Below are 13,713 nucleotides of genomic sequence, written 5' to 3' on the forward strand. Positions count from 1 at the left end.
TATTCACCAATCAGAAAAATTAAACAACTAAAATTCTGTTAATTAGCAAAAAAAATCTGACAACCTTAAAGCACATGGCCTTATTATACATATTCTTCACTTTTTCCACCAAGGTACTTGGAAAACAATATTGAAGGTATATACCAAGGAAACCATTTCTATAAATGTAACGTTATATCAATGCATAGGATCAATATAACAGGAAATAAAAAGCTATGTACATGTAAATGACGTATACATGTACGTCATTTAGTTCACAAAATTTCAATCTGATTTACCGTACACACCTATCAATTTCTATCATTACAATACTCCAATTAGAAAAACCAGCAGGAAGTACATTAGCGGGCTCCCATATGAAGTATTTTACCCTAGTGTTAAAAAACTGTGATATGATTACGCACTTCTTTTTTTTTTTTTTTTTTTTTTCTATGAACACTATTTTATACAGCTACTATATTGCCTGAGTCCAGATAGCCACGATCGCTTATCCCTCTCCCTTCGCTGTTTCAAATATACCTTAGTTTCTAAGTAATGAAATGAATACGGCAAGAAAATAGTGGAAAAGTTTAAATTAACAAATAACTTAGATAAATTAGGTAGTACTCTGTGGTCATCTTAAAAGTGAAGGAATGCATTTCGCAAAATACACTCGGCACGTGATTTAGGCAGTGAATTCGCTATGGAATCTCTGCATTCCACTCCTGCGAATTCTTTTCCTTGGTTTGGTATTTGTCTTTCACCCTTGACAATATACCATTTGGCTTAATCTCAATTCATTTACTTTAATATTTCACAGACATTTATACGTCAACTCAGGCTTAAATTCATCATAAGACCCATTATTACAAAATCATGTTGTAAATTCCCTTGACTATAAAGCTTTTTTTTTTTTTTTCAAAGAGGGTTTACTTTTCTCTGTACTACGAAAAAAACTGGCATATTATTAAACATACATTTCCAAATATATCCCTTGAAATCATAGTATTATGCGAATGCGGCAATTACACATTGCTTCCCTTTGCCCATTTCTAAAGTGCATAAAGTGGAGAAAAAATAACATAAATTATTTTTAAAAAATCAAGACAACGACAGATATGTTGAGTGGCGACCATAAAACAAAAACAAAAAAACTAGTATATTTTTGATAACCAAAAAACCGTGCGTTTTATGCAATACCCTTGCAGTGCCCATTAGCCAATATTAAGTAAATGCAAGAAGAAATTCAAAAAAATGTTCAGAGAGAGAAAAAAAAAAAATATCCTGGGTTTTGAAATAACTCCTTGAAATACACTTCCAACATAGCTACAGCACCCTATATAATTGAATACAATGATTTTCATTTGAAAGGCACATAATGGCAAGATCTTGCACAATACTCTGATAAAAACATATTAAATTGTAAACGATTTCGTAAGATAAAAATTTAGAAACAGTAACTTTCACAATCAACAATTTTCTGTACTTTTACATTTTTTTTTTTTTTCGCTTTATTCATTCCTGATGAATTTGAGAATATCCATGCATCACAATGGACTTCAATCCGCAGATATCCTCCTCTGCTGACTGATTTTGCACTAAAATATAATTGCGTACAAAACGACAGCATGCAGGAGAGTTAGGTAGAGATAATACAGTTTCCGTCGTCTTGAACGAGACCTCAAGATGACATAGCACCATCGTCTGCAATGAAAAAAAGTTCATCAGAATATGTGAATCAATTAATTTAACTTCAAAGAAATATAATGTGTTGAAAGAGTCGCTCCGCAGTGGATTATGGCAAAGAGATACACAGAAATACTCTACTGCAGTAAATGTTATAAATATTAAAAGTGGTTTATCTTAGCTTAAAGGCACAGACCAATCCTACTACACATGTTTGCGAACACTAGAAGATTGGTGATCGATAAACTCGATAAACTGTACTTGTCACTCCCACGAAACAAGTTTAAAAAACACCACTCCATTGTCAACATTGTAACACACACTTGTATTACACGAGACCCAACAGAACTCTGACCGAATTTCGAACATAATGACTAGTTACGATTTAACGTGAACCGTCTTTATAATGCAATATACGTCTCTATTTAGTTTAACATTAAAGTTTAGTTTCGTTTCTGTTTGTGTCTGACTTTTGCATAAGAATACGAACACACAAGGAAAAAGGTGAATGTTTCAATCTTTTTCTCACAATAACAAGTAACTACATTCACTACGGAGTGACCTTTTGAATGCTCTGTAGAATACATGTGTGTTAGAAGATATAAGAACACTAGACAGAAAATTATTCATTCTCTCTAAGAGTAACATTGGTTTGCTTTTATCATCACAGCTAGCTAGTGACTAAATGACCTGACAATTTGGTAACTGATTCAAAGTGTGCTAGTTGGTTGTATGGAAATAGCACATTTAAACGGGTTTAGCACACACGTGATAAAATGGAAAAGAGGGACCATTATATTTAGGCGTGCTTATGGTACACAGCATGCACGCCGACTACGTGGGTGCTCCGGCATCCACACAAATAATCTTGTGGGTGCAGGGGACCCTCAAGATTTTTAATTTGGACCCGAGTTTGAATCCGTTTCTCTTGCGTTTAAGTCAGCCGTGTTATCGACTGAGCTAGGACAGTCCCAACTTATCCTTATAGTACCGGTATATTTTACTTTATTACAGCATAGCCATTTATGACAGTGTTCATAAAAGATTTTAACTAAAAATAAATCAATCAAATATCAAGACTCCCCTGAAAACATATAGGCTAACACGTCCCGCCATTAATATGCACCCACATAAATTTTCTAAAGTCGGCGCCGTTGGTACACAGTAAATGAAGCTGCTCGATTTGCTGATGTATCAAAACCAGCATGTCTACAAGGAATTGTTTAACACGCGTGTGAATTTGTGTGTGTGATAGAAACATTACAGTTTATTAAGAGTAGAGGCAGTTTTTCGCAATACAAGTGCTCTAATGATAACTCGACGAATTAGAAATTGGGGTCCGATCGGACCTTCGAGGACATTTTCTTGGACTAATCCAGTGGCCACATGGCAGTTAACGTGTTAAAAAGGCCAATAACTCATAAAAACTGCTGTTTAAGGTGATTGTGTTTAAGTGATGTTTAAAGAAAGAAGAAAACAATACTGAAAAACATATTAAACTACATAAAAAATAGTTGGGTACCAAACTTGGATCTCTTGAAAGGAAAAGCTTGTGCAATGTTGATCAAGAAATGTTATACTAAACTTAGCAAACATGCAACAAAGAACATGTTACATAAAAAAAGGCTGAAGTAGCTAACATACCTGAATATCATGCACGAGTAAATCCAAAGTTACAACGCTCATACATGCATCACTCGTGGGGTGCTAAAAATAAATAAGTAAAACAAAAATAAATGAGCCATAATTCACACATTAAGCACCAACAGCAATATCTTTCGGCGATTTAAAGCCATTGCATTCACATAAATTAAAACACAACACACAATTATTGACCAATTGATTACAGAGTTTAGAAGCTCTCAGATAAGTTTATTTTCAAACTTTTGACCCTGAATCCGTGGTTCTGTCAAGTCAACTGAAGAAGGAAATTTTAGTGGGGAGAATAAAAAGCATCGGAAAGTATTATTGTACTTACAGGTTTATGCAATTCCTGAATACCATTTGCATTTCAGAGTTTTCGACTGTTACCTGGAATCTTGGTCACGGAGAATAACACCAGAAGAAAAAATAGAAAAATCAGGAAAAATAAAAGATAAGGACTTGTCATTTTGACACTTGATTCTTGGGTCTGATAAAGTGTCACCAGCATTGCTCTACCCTGGTAAGTCCGTTCCTTTTATATCTTCTTCTGCTGCTATCCTCTGTGACCAAGACTCCAGGGAAGAATCGAAAAATGAAATGAGTTTTACGTCCCACGCTTATGCCGGCTAGGCTAAAGGAGACGATAATGATGAGATAATGAACGAAATGGTGGAATGAAGAAGGTGGAAGGAAATGGGAGAACCCCGAGAAAACCCACGCACACGGTGTTTGTCCACCACAAAGTTCACTTGGCGCGAGCTGGGATCGAACCAGGGACCCTAAACACCAGAGGTGAACGTTCTACCACTGAGCCACCGCGCCCTCCAGGGAAGAATCGAAAGCTCGGAAGAGCAAGTGGTATGCAGGAATTGCATAAACCTGTACGCAGAAAGTCATAAGCGTGTCATTAGTACGTCTGACAATTGAAAGTACTGAATAATAATAATAATAATAATAATAATAATAATAATAATAATAATAATAATAATAATAATAATAATAATAATAATAACCAAAATTCATACAACTTGTGCAAGGATCAATATATAGGAAAGCTATTTTCTCATGGCACTTGGGAATTGACTAATTACAAAATTAAAAACGCTCACTGTGTCGTCGTTGTATGCTTTATCGTTTAACTTGAGAAACCTCCGGTTTTTACACTTGCGTGTGTAAGAGTGTCAAGTAGTATCAGTAAATATCACAAATCAGATGCTCACTTAAAGCGCTGGTATATTTCATCCAGGTGATTGAACGAGATCTTCACTCTGACTCATGCATAAGTTGAATCCTAACTTAACAAGTGCTTTCTTTTACAATAGACAAACTAAAATAATGAATTCAATAAAACAAACCAACTTTCATAGTTGGATCTACAACAATCGATGGCCGAGATGCAAGATGATGAATTTTTCACACGTCGTTACGGACGACTTAAGTTTGCAATGGCAAGTAAATGTTTTCCGTTCATTTCGTTAGATTTTTACCATTCTAAAATTCTTTTCGCAGTTGTATTGACAAGAACCCAACAATCCAATTTCAAAAGCTTGAAAAAAATAGGCTTCTACAAAAACTAAAAACCTAAGCGTGCATGAATGTTACAATTGACACTATAGTATAATTAAAATTTAAATCAATCAGTCTTTTGTGATGTTTAATTTATATTAAGTATGTTTAAAAAAAAGTAAAACTAACTATAATTACTAATGATGCTATAGTGTATATTTTAACATAAAAACTAACCTACGTTCTACCCGATACCTTTCGTTTTCTTTATGAGTCATTTCCCTCTATATTCCAACCCGCTCGGTAGTCCTGAACACGAGTTTCTTTTGCTAGCTTAGAAACACTAATTTCACATTTTGTTTTACTTCCTTGCCTAGTAAAAAAAGAAATGGTCTTAAGTATAACCAAATAACTACATTTGTACATCTTAAAGCTGGAATTTTGTCGATTCACAATCTGAGAAAATTGTAGGTTGTTCTATCAGATAATTTGGTTTAATAACTTATATATTTCTCACTAAAGTTACACTAAAAGATTGCTTGTTACTTGTAATTGAACTGTATTAATTGTTTGTCACTTGAGAAGTGTACGTTATTAAAGAAAATTACATGATGGAACTACCTTCAATATTTTCAGATAGTGGATTAACATAATACCAACTTAAGGTGTAAAAATATAAAGTTATCTTCTCGCAATAGTTGAGGACGTTCCTTTTTTTATACGACAAGAAAACAGAACAAGATGTCAAATTAGTCTTTCTCAGCTAGTAAAAGCAGCTCGCGTTCAAGATCACAGAGAAGGTTGAAATATAGACGAAAATGAACTCATAAAGGAAAGAAAAAGAGTCGGATACATTTTTTAAGGCAAAAACGGCACATTCTTGTACATTTTTAACACAATTGCAGGGAATCTTTGGTAGAGTTAATGAAAACAAGGCCGAACCCATATTCATCTTCGTCAGGTCCAAAATTTTAAACAGAAAAGGGGCCGTGTCATATACCATTTACATTAGCTTCTTACTAGACATAAAACTGAAGTTGCTACCGAGCTATCTTCATTCACATGTCAGTTATTAACTATAGAAGTGAGAAAAATGAAGGAATGTAATGGTCTGTAATTTTATCTTTCAGGAGATTCACTATGAGATCACTACAGGAACGCTTTGAAGTAGTGTTCATGAGTGGCGGGCGCGGTACCTATGCTATCAAGGTCAGCGGCGGATCTGTTTAAGGGGCACCCGGTCACGTGCCCTGCCATTCATGATCTAAATAGAACTGCAATTAATAAATCAGTACTAATACATTAACAGAAACCTTTTTCTTTCTTTCTTTTTCTTTTGTAATGTTTGGATTTGTTCCGCCACAGCCGTGTTTGCGAATGAAGGAGGCTGTGGTTATGCGCTCTCGTAGGATAGACGAAACTTGGCAACACAGCGACGGTTGTTTTTTGGCTGCGGACTTACAATCTCTATGCTTTGACAGTAGCCCTATCATCAGAGGTGGCAGGGGATCTTATGGCTATGTCCATTGAAAATGGGCACAGTAATGTTGAGACCTGTCGCATGAGGCGCTGTGTTCTGTCTTATGGAACATACAGCGGTAAGAAGGTCGCGACAAGGAAACTCAACTCTGTACAGAGTGGAACGTAAGAAGGGTTAAGGGGGAAGGAGGGTCAAGCCATTTTCAGAATTTGGGGATGGAAAAGGTTTATGCTTGGCCTTTCCGGGTGTAGCGAATGACAAGGGTTGCCACCATGGTGCAGTTAATTTACAATACATTGACCTAAAATTTACACGCATAAGTTACCAATCGGCATCTGCAATCGTATTTTCAAATAGTGAGCTACACTTTACGTATATAATGTTTCCCAGAAAAGTAATTAAGAAACCACACATAATTGAAGGAAATGGACATATAGTAGTTGAAACAAATTGTTGTTGAAAACAAATAAATAATTCGTTACCCAAAATATCAATCAGGGACGTTTTTACACATGGGCCAACATGGGTCATGGCCTGGGACGGCGAGTTTTCTGAGATCATTTTTTTAATACCAGCTTTGGAAATTTCATGTATTTATTTATTATGCATAGTTATGGTGATATGACACGGGATTATTGCATTTGTAAAAAAAAATCTGCTTGGCAGGAAGTAAGTAATTAACATTCTAGTTATTAATTTACATCAATTATTTCCCCTCTCGTATTGTTGACACCTTATTCTTTTATCGTAATTTTAAAGCATTTCCATTGTTGATAAACTTCCAGAATTATCTACAGTTTTCAAACATCAACCGAGCCGCCAACGCAAGAAATTTGAATGTTTCAATGTTGTATTATTATTCTTGAACTTGGCTGATCTCATGAACTTGGTTTCAAAATCAGCAACTGTCTCAGAATTTCTATACTGCAAGGGCGCCCATCAGGGGGGGTAGGGTGGGGCGCTCGCCCCCTAGAGGAAATTGTACTTCAGAATCGAAAATCCAATAGAATTGTTACTTTAGTTACAGCAAAATTTGAAACTATTTTTGAAACGTCGCTTATACTTGCCCCACCTTGGAAACCACAACATGGGCGCCCTTGCTATACTGGTATTTAATTTATTGTTATTGACGGGGCGGCATTTTTACAATGGCTCGAAGGTGGCAAAAATGTTAAGTACGTCCCTGAATATCACGCTACTGATCTTCAACGATGGCAGGATTCAAAAGAATGGTCACTCCTAATGTTATCCTAGTGTGTAGCAGTAGATTATTTCAGATTATGGTAGGGGGGCGGGAGGCAAGACTATCCACCGACATAATTAAAATTTTTAATTAGTATTTTACTATAGTAGATTATTATTGATATATATGACGCCCTAGTATGTAGGTATTTTGGATGTGCCCCGCCACTTTTAAATTCCACGAGCCGCCACTGATCAAGGTCTAGTTTAACGCACTGCACCCAGAAAGAGAACATTTCACACGGTAATATATTCAAGATACTGGAAAAATTTAAGTAAAAAAAGGTACTATATTAGGCAGGCATAAAATAGTCCGAGGACAGTTACTGACGAGGAAATTACAAAGAGACTTGTGGCTTAATTTGTGAAGAGCCAGAAACGTGCTTATAGTGAACACGTGGGCGTAAAAAAAAGTGATGATGTGGTGCGATGTATGGAAAACATGAACTATGAGCTCAAATGAAATCTTTCAGTTTATGTCCCACGGTTACGCTATGTAGGTTAAACGGAAACGGTGAGGATGAGAATGAATGAAATAGTGGAATGAAGAAAGTGGGAACGCCCCGACAAAACCCACGCACACGGTTTGTCCTCTACAAAGCTCACTTACCGCGATCTTGGTTCGAACCAGGGACTACACGCACCAGATGTGAACGCTCTACCACTAAGCCACGTGGCCATATATTGTGGACTAAGTTTACATCGACGAAATATTGGATAGTGACATACTCTATTTCTCCTCTCTGTTGAATCCAGAGGCTACATTTACCACCTATTACCAGCACGATGTTCGTCTCTGCAGTTTGCTGCCAGGGTCCGTAGATCTTTGAACAAGCAGTCTCCCGATCATTGGATATATAGAAAATGTCCCATGGAGTGGTTGCCGCGGTTAATATGTCCCTGAACTTTTATCCATGGGAACATTTGAAATCACTGTTGTACCAGACTTGCTCCACCTCAATCGATCCACTATGGACGCCAAAGCTTCTATAGATCTACACGTGCTAAATCGGGTCCAAGAGTACTGGAAAAAGCGAGTACCATTGTGTAACAGGGCGGTTTTACGAAGCACATTCATTACGTTCCCTCACTTTCACGATAATAATCCTTACACGAATAAAGTTAGCTTGGAAATAACTTTGTTACGTATTTGGGTGAAAGCTACTTCAAACCGATGTATTACATGACGTCTCTGCTACGTAAAATTATCGACCTGAATCCATAAGAATCTCAGATGCGGCTCAATTCTCATGACCCTATCTAAATATACGATCTCATTTCCTTTTGCCATTTTGAAATTACAACGGTGTATTTAGGTTTTTTACATATAAACAAAAGCATAAAAACAGGACACAGACTCGAGTCATTTTCATACGAAAATCAATATTTTGTAATGAACATGAAATAAAGTTCTGCAAATAAACTTCATAAACATCAGTAAGTTGTTTGGTAGGAGTTAGCGTCCCTTTAAGCACCCAGCTATATGAGACGAGCATGTACAATTTAAAAGTGGTATAGGAACCACTGTAATGCGTTCAAATTTCAAAGCACTCCCACCAGGAACCGAATGCGAGACCCGTGCATCAAAGGCGCAAGCACTAGACACTAGTTCAGTGACGAGAGCAAAGAAAATTTTTTGCATACACTGTTCTAAATAATTGTATTTAGTTTCTCACACTTTGAACCTATCCTTCATCGCGTATCCTTCTTTGTTCACCGCGCTATAATAAATACATATAAAGGAACATTTCTACACCTATCCTTGTCCCAAAAATAGTTTTAATCAATAATTTTTATATTCTAGGCCGCTATGTCCTCGAAATGTTATTACTGCATTTTATTTTATAAAGGTAACCAAGAAAGTTCTGTCGCTTTTTCAGCCACCACATTTAAACATCGGCACGTCACATAAGACGTACCTGGAAGATCAAAAATAGTCCCTATCAGCATCGACGGCCTTCTGCCAACGTTCTGGAAGGCCATGGATTCCATCGCTGTAGAACTTTGTGGGCCGTGAAGCGAAGAAGGTATCAAGTGCATTTTGCACCTCTAATAGGAATTTGAACGACGTCCTCTAAGGTGATTGTCCAAGGAATGAAACAGGCGATAACCGGACGGTGCACTGTCCGGAAAGTACGGCAGACGCAATAGTGTTTCCCATCCAAAACATAAAATGGTGTCCCGGGTCATCCTAGCTACGTGGAGCTTAGCCTTGAACACGGCTCAACTGCTGACCGTACACAGTTGCATTGATGCTCTGACCAGCTGACAGCAGTTCCCGATGCACAACCGCAAGCAGTTCACCAAACACACAGGAGGACCTTCTGGTGCAGTGCTGGTTTCGGCTGTTTTGGAATCGGTTCATGGGATGCTAATCAATAACGATTCGTACAGAACCCATTTCTCATCACATGTCAACATCCTGTCCAGAAATGGCTCCTTCCTTAGACGAGACAACAAAGAAACGCATATGTCTGCTCGCATTGCTTTTTGGCCCGGAGTCAAATCATGTGGGACCCATTGACCCGACTTGCAGTGCTTCCCAAGTTGATGGAAGTGCTGCCGAATGGTTTCTCCACTCACACTGAATTGTAGTTCCAGTTCCTCACATATCTGGCCACCGTTCGCCTCAATTGCTGCCTGAAGATTTTTTTCTGCACATGTGTTGGTTTTCCGGCACGTGGTGCGTCTTCGAATGTTTCATCACCGTCCTTAAACTTGTTAAACAACTCACCAAAGGCCTGACGTATCTTCCACCCCTCTGCAGCGGCGTTTGACCCCAGTTTGAACTCGTACAGTATACTCGCCCTTATGACGCTCTATTGAGGACCCACATTCACTCTGTCCTTACGCAAGTTCATGGTGTAACTGAATTGCCACAACCACGTAGTACGTTGGATATACCCACACTAACAACTGACTTTCACCTTATCTCCATTCGCATTCAACTCACGGTGTGAGGGCCCATTGAACACAGACCTCCACAAAAAGCGACGGAACTTTCTTAGTTACCTTTATACATAGTTTTATAAATGTAAAATTGGTTTGCCATTTCCAATATAAATACAATCCATATTTTAATATGCTCTTTAATCATCTCAAATCAAGGTGAGAATTCATTCATTCGGCATATTTAAAATTTATATCTGGATTTAGAATTTGTATATCTTAATATGTGAAAGTGTTATATTCTCCCAATATACGTCCAAAATCTCGCAAAAAAACAATATGATACAGCTTAGTTGTGGCAATAATATACTATAAAAAGTAATTTTTTTTTTTTCAGTGGTGCTGGGCCCCTTGGACAAACTCTGGCAATAGCCACTAGGCTAGAGAGAGAGAAACATCCAACAAGTGAAGAGGACTTAAAACGTGTGTCTTGTCACCTTTATAACAATGCCTTTTAAATTATCTTACCTTCTGAAATACCTTAAAGTAGTCTTTCCTTAAATAACACTCATAGATTCTACAGTTTTTCTTTGCTGCATCTGCTTTCATTTAACTTCTGCTTACTTGTTCGTCTCCACGTACTCTCATGTTTTCCCTTCTTGACTCTTCCTCTCATTAGTATTATTATTTATTTTAATGTCGAGAACTAACAAAGGATTGAAGAAGGATCCAAGAAGAGAAAGCTGAGAACAATGCAAAAGAACAAGCGGGCAGAAGGGAAAAATCGTGGAGAAAGCAAAAAGATCTATCAATATTTAAAGATTACCCTTACGTTTTCAGAAATAACGGACAATCTGAGAAATACATTGCTATGGTATCGATACCGAATCATAACAAAAATCTCTACGTACCCATAAGCTTTGACCCAATGGAATTTACTAAAACAAAAAATAGTACGTGAAACCGGTTAATGTTAGCCATTATTTGTATCACTGAAAATAGCTTAACTTAAAACACATAGACAACTTTAGGAAATGAATATATTTTGAAATGGAATGTCGTTTCATGTTCTACGAATATTGAGTTGATTTGATTTTGAGCATAACGGCCCTTTTAGCAGCGAGGCTATATGAGAAGGGATCTACTGATTAACGTGGAATCCGAACCACATGAGCTCCCTCCAGGAATCGAACCCGGATCTCCCACGCCAAAGGCGCGTGCGCTAACCGCTTAGCCACGAATGAGCTCATGTTCCATGGATATACCCTTTAGGCTAATAGATGATTAATGGAAGTGAACAATTATAAAATAATTGATCGAATGAGAATATCAAAGGAAGTAGAACAGTCCCGAGAAAACCTAAATGTTACCTATTTGGTCTAGGAATTAATTCGTGCGGTTGGTACGCACACATTGAAGCTGTAGTACAAACACAAAATACATAAATACCTTAAGAAAAATATTGTCCATCGCTAGCCACCACTTTCGCCCATCTGTCAGGCAATGTACGGATTCCGTGGCGAAAGAAGTCCTCATCCTTGGAAGCGATCCAGTCAGAGACCCATGTTTCGATATCTTCTGAAGAAGTAAACCGCTGTCCAATCAAATCGTTGTTCATGCAATCGAACAAGTAGTAGTCCGAAGGAGCAACGTCTGGTGAATACGGCGGGTGGGGTAAAACTTCCCATCCGACATTTTCTAAATAGGTTTAGACCGGTTTTGCGACATGTGGGCGAGCGTTATCATGTTGAACAATAAGTTTATCATGTCTGTTCTCCCATTCTGGTCGTGTTCTGGCCAGAGCTTGCTTCAAACGCATTAATTGTCGTCGATAACGTTCTCCATTCATAGTTTCACCCGGTTGCAGCAGCTCATAGTACACCACACCTTTCATATCCCACCATATGCACAGCATAACCTTTGCACAGTGAAGATCTCGTTTTGGTTGTGATGGACCTGGTTCACCTGGTTTCACCCAGGCCTTTTTTCGTTTAGGGTTCTCGTAATGGATCCACTTCTCATCACCCGTAATAATTCGATGCAGAAACCCCTTTCTGCTCTGTCGTTGAAGCAGCAATTCGCAAATGGTTTTTCGTCTTTCAACGTCTCTGTCTTTCAATTCATGTGGAACCCAATGTGACATCTTTTGAATCATTCCCATGGCTTTCAAGCGTTTGGAGACTGTTGTTTGATCAACGCCTAATGCTGCTGCAAGTTGTTCCTGCGTTTGACACGAATCCTGCTCGAGCAATGCTGTCAATTCTTCGTCTTGAAATTTTTTTGGCTGTCCAGCTCGCTCTTGGTCTGCCAAGCCGAAATCACCACTTCTAAACCGTGCAAACCACTTCTGACACGTTCGCTCAGCTAGAGCATGGTCACTATACACTTCCACCAAAATACGATGACTTTCAGTCGCACTTTTCTGCATGTTAAAGCAATGCAGCAGGACACCCCGCAAAAACACTTTATCAGGCACAAATTGCGCCATGTTCACTTAACTACAAACTGGTGTTGTTGACGCTTTAATCCACTGCCCTATACTACGAACGATACGCGATGACAAGAGTTTGCAACACATGTGTGGATACACGGAACTGTGGGACGCTCCGTTCGTTGCGCCATCTCTTGTCCACCCGCACGAATTAATTCCTAGACCAAATACAACAAATTTATAACACAGGCGGTGTGCTTACACGCAAATATTATTATAGATAACAAAAGTCGTATTATTAACACACTAATTAATTACTACGCACTTTATAAATACTGTATATAGTGGAAATAATTCTGTCAAACATTTTAATATAGCTTAAAATAAGTGCAGGTAGGTTCTTCTTCAAAATGTTAATACAATAAATTCTAGGACACATTCGGTTAGTTATATTGTAGAAATGCAATACAACGGTCTTGACTGCACTACCAGTTAGATCTTGAGGACTGTGAAGAACTAGTGAAAATACTGAACAGAGAACAGGTCGGTTAGCAAACACTGCAAGTTTCTCTGGGAAAAACAATAGGGGAACAACCCTGCACCAGTATCTCGAGAATGAACATTTCCGTCTCACTTGAATTAGGAATTTATAATGTTCTTTGCAACACAGTCGATTTTTTTGAACACCTAATTCACTATAGGTGAAAATGTGTGACTGGGTCGGAGGTAGACTACGGTCTCAGGCTTATAGTGTGTGTGTGTTAACTGCTGCCACTCCCAGTCCTTTCCTTAACTAACCATATTTTTCACTCCTGAGGACGACGCTGTACGTTTTACATCACGTACAATGAACCAG

The 13,713-nt window shown here is 38.0% G+C and overlaps 1 protein-coding gene across 2 annotated transcripts in view; it reads right to left on the reverse strand.

Moving 5' to 3' along the window:
• Positions 1–883: 883 nt before the first annotated feature.
• LOC145681095 (uncharacterized) overlaps positions 884–13,713 on the reverse strand; it is a 105,731-nt gene continuing 92,901 nt past the window's right edge. For both annotated transcript variants that reach the window (XM_081752490.1, XM_081752489.1), the window contains exons 14-15: positions 3,310–3,372; positions 884–1,683 (exon numbers count right to left, since the gene is read on the reverse strand). In XM_081752490.1, coding sequence (XP_081608616.1) covers positions 3,348–3,372 — 25 coding nt within the window. In that variant the 3' untranslated portion in view covers positions 884–1,683; positions 3,310–3,347. The remainder of the gene's footprint in view (positions 1,684–3,309; positions 3,373–13,713) is intronic.

This window comes from Thermobia domestica, chromosome 3, assembly GCF_964235325.1.
Source record: "Thermobia domestica chromosome 3, izTheDome1.hap1.1, whole genome shotgun sequence".
NCBI classification, from domain to species: domain Eukaryota; kingdom Metazoa; phylum Arthropoda; class Insecta; order Zygentoma; family Lepismatidae; genus Thermobia; species Thermobia domestica.